Here is a 13,750-nt window from a genome sequence, read left to right on the forward strand (position 1 = left end):
CAAAACTATGCAGATAAAAAAATTGCATGAACCCTTTACGCGTTGTACATAGCCCCGAGAATAGACACACTCAACAAAATAAGTACAAGTCAACACGATCACTGATCATTGACAAGTCTTTAATGGGTCACAAATGAAAACAGTTGGAAACGGCAAGTGCATTGAATGTAATCACTCCAGCTGTCGGCAGACCCGCCCGAGTCTATGCTGAGAAGCCAGTGTATTTCAAACTTGCTGCAGTGAGAAGGCAAGGATATGATTCCTTAATAGAGCAAATGACAATCGCAATGAATAACATACCATATTATTAATGGGGTCTATTTTGTTTTTATTCAGTGTTTGAAATGTCGTTTCACATGTTTGTCACAATTAATTCAAGACATAAGCTCTCCAACCACCTATACGGTCCTAAAGTAAATTTAGATGAAAGGAAAACAAATTTCCTTTCAAATTAGCAACCACGATGCACCGTGTTAATACAAGTCAAATTTAAAAAGTTGAGCTGGAAAGCCTCATCGTCTTGTGTGGGTTCAGTGAATCGTTGTCACTCCAAGCAGTAGCTTGCTTTGACCATCTGGATGAAAGCTTCGTCCGCATCGTATGACTTGCCGACTCCAGCATAGTATTTCTCAAACTCTTCCAGCGTCACCTGCAAAGCGGGAACAACAAAAACCATCATGGCTCTTATATGCCCATGCACGATTTTTGGCATGGGGTAGGCCTATATCCATAAAACTGTCGCCAAGGACATCCTAGATATCCTTGCCAGAAACATCTTGGTGTCTCTAATTGAAGAATTACCGCTATTCAAGGACCTCAAACCAAAGACCAAGAATAAATTGCTGGCGTAAATGAGTTTCCAGCACGACCGGATAGCTAGATGATATTCTGCGCCTTGATGAGCATTATGGAGAAAAATTGCCCACAAAGTATGTGCTCCAAGATCCCTTGGAAGTTGTTTCGCATGAGCTTATTTAGTTCCAGCTTTTTAACCACCATATTCCAACAGGCGGGCATGGCCATCTTTAAAAAAATATTAAGACGTTCTTTTATTTGTTTATTTTTGCTCCGAGTAGGCCCTAACGTGCAAGGACATGGATGGTTATAGTAACTCTTACCACTCCATCCCTGCTGGCCTCGTCCGGCTCGAAACTGTTCAGGAACTCGGTCAGCAGTTCTTCCTCGGTCTTTTTGCCGTTTTTGAAGTCTGGGTTGTAGGTGACGTTGTGGACCCCCTTCAGGTCGGCTGTAGTCAGTTTGCCGTCTCCCGTCTTGTCTGCCTTCTGGAAGGCCTTTTTGACGATTTCCTTTCTGGCCTCGGACATGGGTGGCTGCAATGAGAGCAAGGCGCGACTGTTCAGTTCATGCAGAGTTAAGAAATCATTTGACTGTCATTTAATATCAAACAGAGAAACGGTTTGTCTAACAGTGAGAGCTCAGGCCATTAACCAAGGTGAAACTGGTATAAAGCAAAAGATTTTTTTACACGTACCGTGACCGCTTCGAGGAACTCGTCAATGTTCAGAGATTTTGAGCCATCTTTGTCCAGTGTAGAGAAGACCGCCAAGATTTCCTCTTCCGTCATGTCGCTGTCGGTCAGGCCCAGCTCGCGGATCCCCTTCGCCAACTCCTCAAAGTCGAGGGTACGGCTCCTGTCATCGTCCATCACACGGAACTTCCTGCGCAACGGCGTGCCATAGGAAAGTGTCTTATTTCCTAAAAGGTCACGTCATAAATTGTAGAATTCCCGCGGTGACGCACTTATGAAAGTACGCAAAATCCTTAAACCGCCCCTTACAGCTTCTCGCGACTATTTTTATAACTTACACGTACCCCCCCTCCATTTAAAGCGGCATAGGCCTACATGAAGATCATGTACATATTTTGAACAAACGGACTTGCAAGGTAGTACCGTGTCCTTTCTTTTTAAGTGTGGGTATATAGGCCTGGTGTATGGTAACGCAAAACTTTTGCCATGGAAAGGTATCCTACAGAATGCATTTTTTTTTAGAATGGTGGGTTCAACTCCAGTCTCTGAAAACTTTACACCGACAATTGAAGTGTTTTTCTGTGAAAACAAACTGAAATGCGATACCTTTGCATCTGCTTGAAGGTGTTCACGTTTTTGTCGAGGAGTGCCTGTCGCAGTTTCTCCATCTCGATGGTTTGAATGATAATCAAGTATCCGAAGCGTAAAAACACTGTGAATGAAAAACTTAATTGTCAGTGAAAGTCGAGATCAGGTTGGAAGTGCATGCCCTGGGTGTGTCTTACTCTAAAGAGTTGTTCCTGGAAACGACAGCTAAGTTGAGGCTTTCGCGTTAGTATGCCACATATCCCACTAAACATAAGATACAACGACTGCCTCTTGTAACCTCTTATTAAATGATAGCAAGTCCCGTTCGGGTCACTGTACCATGAATCTTGGGCAATAGAATACAGTCAAGTTCAATGTAGAACTCCACGTTTTGGTTCTAAAATTCACATTTAGGAGGAAACGGAATAAAATCGGACCCCAAATGGACTGTAATAATTTTGGCAACTGGATCAAATGGCAAATTATACAATAAACTTGAGATTTCTACTTACACCAAACGACAGAGGAAGGTTTGTCTGACCACTCGTCACCTTGTGCAGTCCGACTGAACGATGGGGCGCAGTGCGTCTGCTTTTTATCTCTGCACTATCCTTTATCTGTGCAAATACCTATCATTAATGGACCATTTTATTTTTTAAAGAATGCTTTCCTCGGCAAGCCTATTGGCTTTCCACAAAGTCTTTCTGTTCATTGACCCGTTGACGACCCGACACTATTATTCTCCAGCAAAGCTAATCCAAAGGCTCGTCCTTCGAGGGGATTTTGTCTCTCTTTCTCTTCAATTTTAATTCACTCTGCAGTCAAAATACCCTATCTAACGGAGATAGCATGACGCCGGATGCCGATTCTAAGCAGGCAGAGTTAGTGACTCGTAGCCTCAGGCTGTGCTTTGGACCAACAACCAGAGGGCGCTATTTATTTGCCCTAAAAAAATGAAGATTAATAAGGTGAGTGACGATTTTCATAATACATGGATGAACCATCAGTTTTTTGGGTCGCTTTTCGCCTATTTTTACTAAACGATTTTGCCCCACCTGGTAGGGATTTGGTAAATCTCCATTTCTTGAGAGTGGAGGGAACCACACTTACACTCATAAGCAAAGCCAATCAAGGCAAAAAGCACTTGAAAAATATGCTTATCGTAAGTTCATGACCAGTTTAGCTTAATGTGCCTGCATTCGCATTAAAAGGGTGGACCCAGAACCAAAATTCGGGGGGCTAAAATATTTTTTCAAGAGGCAGGAGCCACAAATTCGGGGAACGTCTTAACCTTTAAGTTCAAGCCTTCATGGTAGGGTAAGCTAAGTTGGAGGCGTTTAAATTAAACGCTTTGTGAGAGTAGGACAGTTAAATACCGTGACATAGGTAGTCCTGGAAATACGGGCGATTTATAATAGCGCACCTCCAAGAGTTTGCAACACGCTGGCCAATTACGGTGCGCAAACTTTGTCGACCCTTTCCGAGCGCGTATTGGGTCGACAGATTTCGCGCATTGTGATTGGCCAACGCGTTGCAAACTCTTGGAGTCGCCCTGTTGTGAAACGTCCGTATTGCCTTTCTTCATTATTCAAATCAAAAAGAGCTTGTTCCCCTTTCCCCTGGGGGAGGGCATGGACGGCCTTGGGCCCTCCCAGCAGGGGCGTAAATGGGGTTCATTTTACAGGGCTGTCAGCAGTCGAGGGACACTCATTTTTAGAGGCACTCACTGGGCACAGTTAAAACGCTGACAAAGGCGTACTGTCAACATATTTTTTCCTTCTCAGATTTCTGAGCAGGGACTGGGCAAATGGGGGGAACAGGCCTCGAACGGGGAGACTGTAACCCCCCCCCTCCGCTACTGCCTCCACGGATCCGCCGATGTCCTATCCTAACCAGCACACCAAAGCACGACTAACTCTTGTCTCTGTCTTTCAGCGTAACCCTACATTATTTAATACACTGTGTTTCACATCATCTAACACAATGTATGCGAGTAGCCTGCACTTGGAAAGTGCAGTTGCCAGGGCAACAGTTGCTATGGTAACACTGGAACAGACCACCGTATAAATCGCAACGAGACTCCACAAAATAACGATCGACAGTTTTTAGAAGCCTGTCAATAACCATTTGGCAGGGCATATTCGCGATATCTCTTTCCATCACCTGTTTCGTTCATTAAATTTAATTGAATTTGAAATGGTCATTTTTAATATCTTGGTATAATGAGTGTTGGTGAATGAATCACACGATGAAAGTATCTGTCCGCTGGATGTTAATTTACATGCACATCAGACTCGCCATCTGTTATCAAAGACCTTGAATCAACAGCTAGCATTTAGCTCCAAACGCTTCCAATTCAGGAAAATGTAAGAGAAACAATGTCATGCGATCTCCTGCTTAGAGGAAACTTGAATAACAGCAAATTGAAATATATATGAATATAAAAATTCATGCAAGTCAGCTAAAAAAATATATATAGTGGACATCTTCGAGTCGAGGCTGTCTCAAAATGTGATTGCTCGTTAATGGATTTCTCTGGTGCCAATGCCCTTTTACAAACAACACACTTCTTGATTCTGTGAAAACACTTCCACATGCTGTTTTCCTCAGAATTCAAAAGCATTAACCTTATCCCGATAGGAAATTGGGATCTAAATACATAGTTTGGGAAAGTGGACTAAACAGATTCGTGATTTTACTATTTGTAGTAAGCATTGGCCAAGTCTGTAGTGATGAATTCAAACTGACAACAATTATGACGTTCTACTAGTACTTTTTATTCACACGGCTGATAATCGAATGTAGTTTTTATTTAAAACAACACGGAACAGGTATTCATACTTAAAAATTACCATTTAAATAACTGAAAAGAGCACATAATTCTGCTCAAAAGACATTTCCATTTTACCTCTGGAGAATATTTACACATTAAACTGTACAAAAATAGTTAAATATCCACGATTACTGAAAGCTACATGTAGTGGGAATTGAGGGCCACGGAATAGCGAACTAGACTTCACTAACTGGCTACGACCGACGGTTACACAGGCGCACGTGGGAGATGTCAACTAGCGGCTTGCTGCCATATTTCATTGACGCGCATGTTGCTGCCGCCCCCGGCCAAAACATTTTGGAAGCGGATTAAGTACACAGCGAGCAAAATTTCACCATTCTATAGAGGCCAACCTGGACAAGGGGCAAACATGTGACTATCGAATGTGTCTGACCGGTGTGGCCATCCACCCTTTAAACTCTTCAATGTATTTTTGCGGCCGCCCAGCTTATCATGGTCCACGAGAATGTGGCTTAGACAATTCACGTGATCAACCAACAATTTGACATACATGTAGGATTAAACACAGGCAGATTAGACTGCTTGCTACTTCGGCATGACACAACCTTCTGCGAGGCAGTCATTTATTTACTGGCTTCTTTGAGAAGCAAATTTCGAAAGAATGTGTGACTTTTTTGGAGTTTGGCTAAATCTACATGTATTAGGGCAAAACTGAGTTCAGCCAATTATTACGTAGGCGTACCATGTGCCTCGGGCATACAATGGACCACACACCCCACTACTGAATCAAGGCGTCAATATTCAAAATGTAATTCTGATGAAATTAAGTACAATGAACATGAACACTTACAACAACACATAATACAAACACGCAGTAATGATAAAAAACACATTCAACTTAATACACGGTCTCTGCTACTGAAGTTGTTACAAGTTCACAAGGTCAATAAGATTTCGTTTTAAAAAGAACACAATTTTGGCCAACGGTACCATAGGTTATCAACTGCGTATCAATCATTTCTGTCAAAAAGTCATGATCACTTGAGAGCAATCTTACGAACTGTTCAAATCTTTATGAATGCACACAATGTTTAACCATCACAGGATATTATTAGGGCTGGTGAACAAATCGAATACTATGTAGCAAACTTGTGCCGACAAAGTTGATGGGTTGCTTCAATCACTGAAGTACACTTTTTCTCCACTCGTTCACGTATTGTTAATGACAAAAAGTGTGTTTTTACCGAGAGACTTGGTAATTCCATGCCAATGTTGTCTTTAACTAACTTAAGTCAAAGGAGCCATTAATTTAATAAACGTGGTATTCGGTTTTTTAAAACAAGGAGATTCTCAATCTGATTGTTAAAACACAGGTCTTAAAAACTTTGATCCAATATTTAAAAATAAAAGTTTAAAAAAAACATCAGCCACTGTCAACTACAGGTACCTTCCTATGATGTTTTCGTCTAGAAATAAAAGATTAAGGCAGCAACATACTGAAAATCTGAAAAATGACAGTTGGAATGCTACTAGTCCTCGTTTGCATCCAATTAGGGCTGTGCCCAATACCCCAAAATTTTAATATTTGATCAAATGGAAAGTCAAATAATTGGATATTCAATTATTCAATTTGACTCAGCCCTACATCCAATTAGCCAAAGTCAGGCTGCTCCTTTTGCTTGATTTGAACAAGATCCTAGATTTACAGCGAGCCAAGCTTTCACTGGAACGTAAACTCTGGGCTGCGTATCAAGGACTGTTATTTGCAAAAAAAAATGTCAAGAGAAGGAAGAACCTCAGCACTTTTTATACACTGATATTCTCAAATAACTACAATGAAGTGCTAGTTATGGAAAAAATGAGAAAGGCAAAGTCTGGAAATGGTTCATTCCAAGTCCATCATTTCTTGGATTATGTACAATTTGGGGGGAACACACCCAAACTGCAAAAGTAAATGCTGCTAATTTTTCAGGACACAATCTCCTATTGCTGATTATCGAGAAGTCAAGCACACTGCTGTTTCTCATCTCGATCTCTGCAGGAACAGTTAACATTTGTACTCTGACAGCTGGACCTTTCCATACATAGTTCATCATTTTTTGGCACACACGGTAAATATAAAGAATCTGACAAGCAGAACTAACATCCTTGTGGCTGATACAGTTGGTGGGTTCTGAGGATAAGCCTGCAATGGATGGACTGGTCTTGCGTATCTGATATCCACAGTACTGATGCTACTTTGAAAAATCACGTCGTGTGGAGTTACCTATGCACAAACAAAGCCATTACAAACTTTGCGGATTGCGTGTGGATAAAAGAACGAGGACTGTTCCTGAGCCTGGAAAAACAGTAGATGGTGACCTGTTCTGAGAACGCTCAGAAGGACCCCAACACCGGGAAAACATCACATGCGCACTGGTTTGTGCATGTATCTCACTGAGTGCACCAGACTAATTTTCATGGGAATGCGCACAAAGCCACAATGCCCTTGGCATGTGCACACCACACAGGGCACCCTTTTCTCTTGGTGCGGCGCACATGCTGACCTATCCCAGAAAGCCCATTTCAAACAAGATATATGGTAAAAGCATGACTGCCATATGCCTGTGGTTTTGCTGTTATTGCAGGAGCTATGTTAAATGTGATGATCTCATTTTTTAAGGATTAGGCTTGGGTTAGACTTCTCATTAATTACTGCACCATCCACCTCGGGAGAGTTCATTTTGTTGGTGGTGATGCAACCATGACAAGTGCATTTCCTAGTCATTCCTGAACCAGTGAAATTCAATTCCGACCAAAGGAGCCTCCACTGCTAAGAAATGAGCGCCCTCTCTTGGTCCAGCTCGAGGCCAATCCACAAGCAAACAGACCACAAGTAGAAACACCCACCTATATCTTGTACGCATTCTTCATCATCAATATGAAGTAGCTGTCTTGATCAATCGATGCGCTGACGCCAGAGTAGTAATTTTGAAATTCCTCCCTTGTGATCTGAAAAGCATGGAGCCAAAACAAGAAAAAACCTCAAAGGAAACAGATCAAAAGACTACTAGAAACACTCAACAGAGTGTGAGACACTAATAAAAGTGTGATTTTTTTGACCTTACAGAGAGAGTTTGACTTTTGTTTATGACGCAAACACACTGTGCTGTGGGATTTTTTATTAGGTTAGGAGCTTTAATTTAAGGTAAAAATCATCTCTGATATTCCTAACAGGACATAATGCATTCAAAGTTACAGTAAAAATTGAAATGTCAAAAGTTCAATGAGTTGCAACTCAAAAGCTGACGATCCAAAATGCTAAAAGTTGGATTTGGAGGTCTCCTCGTTTGACCGAATAATACCAGCAAATTTTGACAAAATCTGTGAGACTGACCCTGGAAAAAATTTGCCTTGACGCGGAATGATCCTACAATGCCACGCCATGTACAAATACTCCTGTGTGGCATAGTTGAACATTTGTGATGCGATCTGCGAAAACCCTTCACATGGTGAGCTTTGTCATCTGGGTGCATATAAACTTCAATTTAAAATGGAAACACTCTTGTTTTGAGATACAATACTCAAAAAAGTTAAGGACCCCTTTTTTCTTAACTTTTTTTCAAGCAATGAGTGGGGTCTAATTCTTTCAGTTTTGTTTGTCTACATGGTGTTCTCATTGGAATAAAACATTTTTTAAATGTTTCAACTTTTTCAATGCACATTTTCAGCAATAAAATGTCTCATATCAAAAAAGTATACTCAAAAATAAAAAGTGGTATTTATCTTTTTTTGAGTAGTGTACATTACATTTATGATTCTAGGTTGTCTACAATATGAATCTAGGTTGTCTAGAATCATGTATTAAAGAGTTTTGAAAACGGGACAGTGTCCCGTTCAGTTTGTAGTTGATATGCACCAAAATGACAAAGCTCACCATCTGAAGGGTTTTTACAGATTACATCACATTTCTGTAAGAGCTACTGGTTTTCACAACTTGACGGTGAAATTAACAAAACAATAATTTGTCTTCACAGAAAAATGATGCTTGCCTTTGCACATCCCTTTGACTGTCCTAATCACTCCCGTAGAACTGTTTTCCTTGGCACAAGCGAAAAATTAACATTTTGCAAAAATCAATCCTTGCACAATTCAACAGATGTACAGAATAGGCGTACCATGCCATCAGCTTTTGACTTATCAGGCTCAAAGCTGTCCAGGAACTGCCGGAAGAGTTCGTCCTCTGTCTTCTCTCCGTTCAGGTACTTGGGATGCTTCTTGACGTTGTACACCCCTCTCATGTCTTCAATGGTGATGACGCCGTCGCCGGTTTTGTCCATCTTCTTGAAGGCCTCGCAGATTATTTCGACCCTGGCATTGGACATTTTTGGCTGCATTATTGAAAAAAAAATTGAAGGGTTTTAGTTCTCCATCTTACGGGGGGGAGGCTGATTTGTAAGACAATGCATCAACGCACACTTACCTCAGAGAGTGCACTAGGGGAGTTGATTGTTGGAGGTAGATAACTATCAACAAACACTGAAGAATTGATTGGCATCCACTGCTGACAATGATGCAACCTACCCATGCGACAAACTATTTGCCAACAAACTGTTTTAATCAAGGAATATCACACCCTTCACCCCGCCTTGCCTCTGGCCACACCCTCCTCTTTGCACATGATGTGTAACTCTGCAGTTACCCATCCACAGATAAGTATGGCCCCACCTCGGAAAAAATTTTTTAAAAACACCAAACAACAAATCAAGGTTGCTTCAGGCTAAGCACACAATTTCTCTAGGCTGGAAATTCATATTATGTGACTTCACAGTTTCTCCTTTCCCAAGGAACTGATTTTCATTGCACAAAATGTGAAAAAAATTTCCAAAAGAGGGAAAATATTTTCACCCATTCAAACAAGTGAGAAAATATTTTCACAACTTTTCACACAAGTAGACAAAGATTTTTGCACAGTTTTACCCGTGCAAAGCATCTCTTATGTAACTAAGCAAAAGCTTGCCCTGAATCACGAGGTAAAGCAACAGTGTTTTAGTATGGAGAATTCAAATTGTCACGTTCACATGATTTTAAAGAACTCAGTGTACCAGATTTTCTTTAAATCTAGCTCGCAAAAGGCTTACTGCAATGTATTGTAAATGCAGTGTTTGTCTGGGAACCAGTTTCCTGGCCTGTAGCTCCAAGAGAAGAAAAATTGCCAGTCTCCTTCCTGTCTTACTTGAGAGAATAAGAGATGAAGCCAAAAAGCAAAGCTCACTCCAAATCACTCATTCTTCCTCGAACTGGAAACAAATACAACTAAGATGCACAAAAACAACAACAGTCCACAAACTTGCCCGAAGCGAGACGAGAAACTCGTCAAAGTCTATCTTCCCGCTGCCGTCCCTGTCAAAGGCGGTAAACATCTGTTTGATGGTACTGTCGTCAAAGCTCATGCCATAATCCCGGATGCCCTTCTTGAATTCAGCAAAATCTAGCGTTCGGTTACCGTCGTCATCCATTATTCTGAAGACCCTGTTGCGAGAGGGAGGGGTGGAGAAAAAAACCCCAAATCACAAAACCCATAGTAATGGCAAACTTTGGATCACAGTAATTGAAGTGAGAGTGGTGCATTTTATGATAAAGATTAGATGAAAATGAACAAACTCTCCAGACTTTGTAAGAGGTCATTCACGGTGGAGGGGGGAACAGGACTAATGTTGCCAAGGGCCATAAAACAAGGGACCTCTGAAGGGAAAACAAGTCAATACTTTAAGAAGTTGGGTGTGGGGAGTCAGGGGAAGGACTACATCCCCATCCGGTCCCCCACCGTTGAACGCCCACGCTATTAACAATTCCTTTTTCGCATTCAAATAGTCAAAAGTCCAGCAAATGTCAGAGCCTATCCACCCCGAGTTGAAGTGCAAAATCATCACCAATGAGGAGACAAGCTGGTGGATGGTTTTTCCGTGTGAGCTCGTCTACTCGCCCGGTGTTCATTCAAACAGAGAACTGTCACACGTGCTTGGCGCGTCCTATGACAAGTTTGCGTGTTCCTGTGCCGGCAGCAGAGAGTTCACACTAAGGGACCACCATCGCCATGAAAAGACATGCCCTCTCTTGTTCCTGCTCAGAGCGGATAGCAATCTTTTAACCAGTTCCTGCCGGGGATTCCGGATCCGGACATGTATGCTTTACATGTATATGCGTGGCTGGGGTCTCCGAACTCAAACAAGGGGAACAGGGCCTTGTAACAAAAGACCAGGCTGCTGGACACTGCAGACATTTTTCTCTCTCAAAAGTGGAGATAATCCAGCCTTGTTATGAAACAGTATACCATGGTTTGGGGCATTTAAAGTGCGCGGATTACCACCGGGGACAAAGCGCTCTACCACCGCAGTGATGAGCCACACAGCACCGCTGCATGCTAATCTGGTCCCTATTGAAAAGAGGTCAGCAGCGCACTGAGCCAGGTTCGTGAACAAAAGAAAGTTATATAACACCACACAATCTGGGCTCTTTTTACAAGGCTGCAGGCCTGGCTGAAATACTCAGGTGTCAATAGATTTTGTCTGTCAGGCTAGAGGGGCCACCAGACAATCCTTCACGTGTTTGTAAGTATCCAGTAAATGAAGATAGGAATTTTTAAAAAATTTTGAAAACAGAAAAAAAATGATAAATATCTCGGTCCAGCATCATCAACATTGATAACTGCCCCGGCAGAAAGTGGTTAATTTTCCATACATCCAGAGCAGCCACATCTAGTCTTTTTTGGGGCGCGGGTAGGGAATCACAACACTGGCACAAAAAGTAGGGCTGCACATGCGAAGACTCTTTCACAACGTGCGACGTTAGTATTCACCAATTTCCACGCCCATCAAAGGGCACTCTTACCGTCCGATTCCCTTGATGCCAGAGGAGCCCCGCTCCAAACACTTCAAGCGCAGTTTCTCGATGGGGTCCTTGGTGGTCTGAAGTTTCTTCTTGGCGTTCAGCTTCATCTCGTGGTCGTGTCTCGCTGTGCCAGCCATCCTGATCTCTCGTCCCTCCTCCCTGTCTTTCTTCCAAAAAAAAAAGGCTTCTGATTCTAGATTTTTGTGTTGCTCGGTGGTGATGGATACGTGAAGGCTGACTGGCAACAAAGTAAAGTTGGGTGTGGCAGCGGGTGTGACAACAGGTGTGGCAACAGTTCCAAGCGTAAAGTACACAAGCTGATGGATTCCCAGAAACCTTCAAGAAAAACCTGCAATTCGGCCAAATTACAAAAAAAGTTATGCTCCATGTGTCCCAAAATACCCTATTTGAAGGCTTGACCCTTAATTTTTTCCAAGAAAAATTGATGGGAAATGTGAAATGTGAATAGGGCCTAGGCCTGCACAAAATTACCATACTGTGATCAACAGAGGATTAGGCCTAGGCCTAGTTAGACAGGCATGCCTTGCTCTGTGGTGACGGTCTGGGTAACGTGGACTCTACAAATCACCTTTTTAACATTTGGTCGTGGTCGGCCAACAACTATATTGTGCAAGGACAGGTACTTTTAGTTGTGTTTATTCGCCTTTCCGCTGACCGGTCCCCACCACCAAGACCAGCCCACCATGGAGGTAGGAATGAGTCCACTAACGCGAACACGTATAGCCAAGTAAGCCCCCTCACAACACATGTGACAAATTTGTGTGAAATTCGTTCCTGGTTGCCAGTATTTCGTAGGTAGGGCCTACAGGAAATTTTCTTTGTAAGCCTAGAGACCCATATCTTTTTAAAACTTAAACAGTTAACCTTCGTTTTTCAAACTTACCTTGATTCCTATGAAATTAATCACAGAATTCGGTCATGTACATATAGCGTACAGCTTATGCCTCTGCCGAATTTAACGTACATGTAGGATACAATACACAACGATTTTTGAGCAGGCAAAGCATGTAGCTTGTGACGTCAGATTGTTATGAAGCTATGGAAATAACCGCCCTCATGCGGTAAGTCTGGTTCTTAGACGCTGCTGCACTTACAGAGTAGAAAGAAGCAGCAGACGAGGAGGAACCAGACTCAGCTTAATTGTTGCGGGGCGGAGCCAGGATTTCTGACTGGAGGGGTTTAAAAAAACAGAGTAAAGAGAGCAATAAGTTAAAGGAACTGTACCATAGAATTTATTCAGTACAACTACTTATTCCACTTTAATATATGAAAACCGTTTCTTCCTTGTTTTGGCTCATCGTTGTTACAAATGCCCCATTTAAAAAAATGTCTAGGCTTATCCTGCTAAATGAGGGCGCTATTTGAGAAGACGCAGTTTTCGGTGGGGGGAGTTCAAAGTGCGAATTATTGAACTCGAATTTACTCACTAAAACAATGGTGAGAACACTTTCATCATTGGTCCACTCTGATGTACTGAAACAACCCCCCCCCAAATAAGGGGTATCCAGTGCAGAAAAAAAATCACCTAATATATAATAAAGCAGCGCCCTTCAATGAGAGGGTTCCAAGGAAAAGAAAGAAGAGAGAAAACATCCGTGCACTTTAAATGAAGTGTAGACCACAGGGACGGATCCAGGGGGTGTGGGGGTGGCGCACATCCTCCTTTTCACCCCAAAAGAGTAAATAGATAAATAAAACAGTAAAAAAAGGGAGGGGAAGAAGGAGGGACCAAGCCCCATAAATGTGACAAAGGGGTAAAAAAAACAACAGTTCTGCTTCCGGTTACCCAACCCTACAATTGTTAGTCACGCCCCCCCCCCGGGAAACTCCTGGATTCACCCTTGGGACCTTAATGGATGCTATGAGGTGGATGGAAGGAGTCCCACTCTGCATCTGAGGGCGAGTTCGTGGGTATTTGGGTGTTTTGATATTAAAATGGCCCCATTAACGAGCCCCCCCAGCTATCTCTGTTAATAAGAAAGTTAGAG

The 13,750-nt window shown here is 42.3% G+C and overlaps 2 protein-coding genes across 2 annotated transcripts; both read right to left on the reverse strand.

Moving 5' to 3' along the window:
• Nucleotides 1–102: 102 nt before the first annotated feature.
• LOC110985131 (calcyphosin-like protein) lies at nt 103–2,725 on the reverse strand. Its single transcript, XM_022245927.2, has 5 exons — nt 2,590–2,725; nt 2,096–2,201; nt 1,493–1,679; nt 1,119–1,331; nt 103–649 (listed from the first exon to the last, which is right to left on the reverse strand). Exons 2-5 carry the CDS (start codon nt 2,155–2,157, stop codon nt 545–547), a joined length of 567 nt encoding a protein of 188 aa, XP_022101619.1. The 5' UTR covers nt 2,158–2,201; nt 2,590–2,725; the 3' UTR covers nt 103–544.
• Nucleotides 2,726–4,830: 2,105 nt separating this feature from the next.
• On the reverse strand, nt 4,831–12,801 carry capsl (calcyphosine like). Its single transcript, XM_022246066.2, has 6 exons — nt 12,646–12,801; nt 11,742–12,090; nt 10,205–10,382; nt 9,029–9,241; nt 7,761–7,862; nt 4,831–7,137 (listed from the first exon to the last, which is right to left on the reverse strand). The coding sequence occupies exons 2-5, from the start codon at nt 11,876–11,878 to the stop codon at nt 7,761–7,763; spliced, it is 630 nt and encodes a 209-aa protein (XP_022101758.1). The 5' UTR covers nt 11,879–12,090; nt 12,646–12,801; the 3' UTR covers nt 4,831–7,137.
• Between the last annotated feature and the right edge of the window lie 949 nt (nt 12,802–13,750).

The sequence above is a fragment of the Acanthaster planci genome, linkage group LG12 (genome assembly GCF_054643075.1).
Source record: "Acanthaster planci isolate LZ-2023a linkage group LG12, COTS_SCS, whole genome shotgun sequence".
NCBI classification, from domain to species: Eukaryota; Metazoa; Echinodermata; class Asteroidea; order Valvatida; family Acanthasteridae; genus Acanthaster; species Acanthaster planci.

Bases quoted from the DNA above. Each gene is read 5' to 3' on its own strand.
- LOC110985131 (XM_022245927.2), bottom strand. From the start codon at position 2,157: ATGGAGAAACTGCGACAGGCACTCCTCGACAAAAACGTGAACACCTTC. The intron at 1,680-2,095 runs GTATCGCATTTC...GCCGTTGCGCAG, and splicing joins ACCTTCAAGCAGATGCAAAG to GAAGTTCCGTGTGATGGACG. The intron at 650-1,118 runs GTAAGAGTTACT...CCCGCTTTGCAG, and splicing joins AGGCCAGCAGGGATGGAGTG to GTGACGCTGGAAGAGTTTGA.
- capsl (XM_022246066.2), bottom strand. From the start codon at position 11,878: ATGGCTGGCACAGCGAGACACGACCACGAGATGAAGCTGAACGCCAAG. The intron at 10,383-11,741 runs GTAAGAGTGCCC...CTCTCGCAACAG, and splicing joins GGCATCAAGGGAATCGGACG to GGTCTTCAGAATAATGGATG. The intron at 7,863-9,028 runs GTACGCCTATTC...CATGCTTTTCAG, and splicing joins AGTCAAAAGCTGATGGCATG to ATCACAAGGGAGGAATTTCA.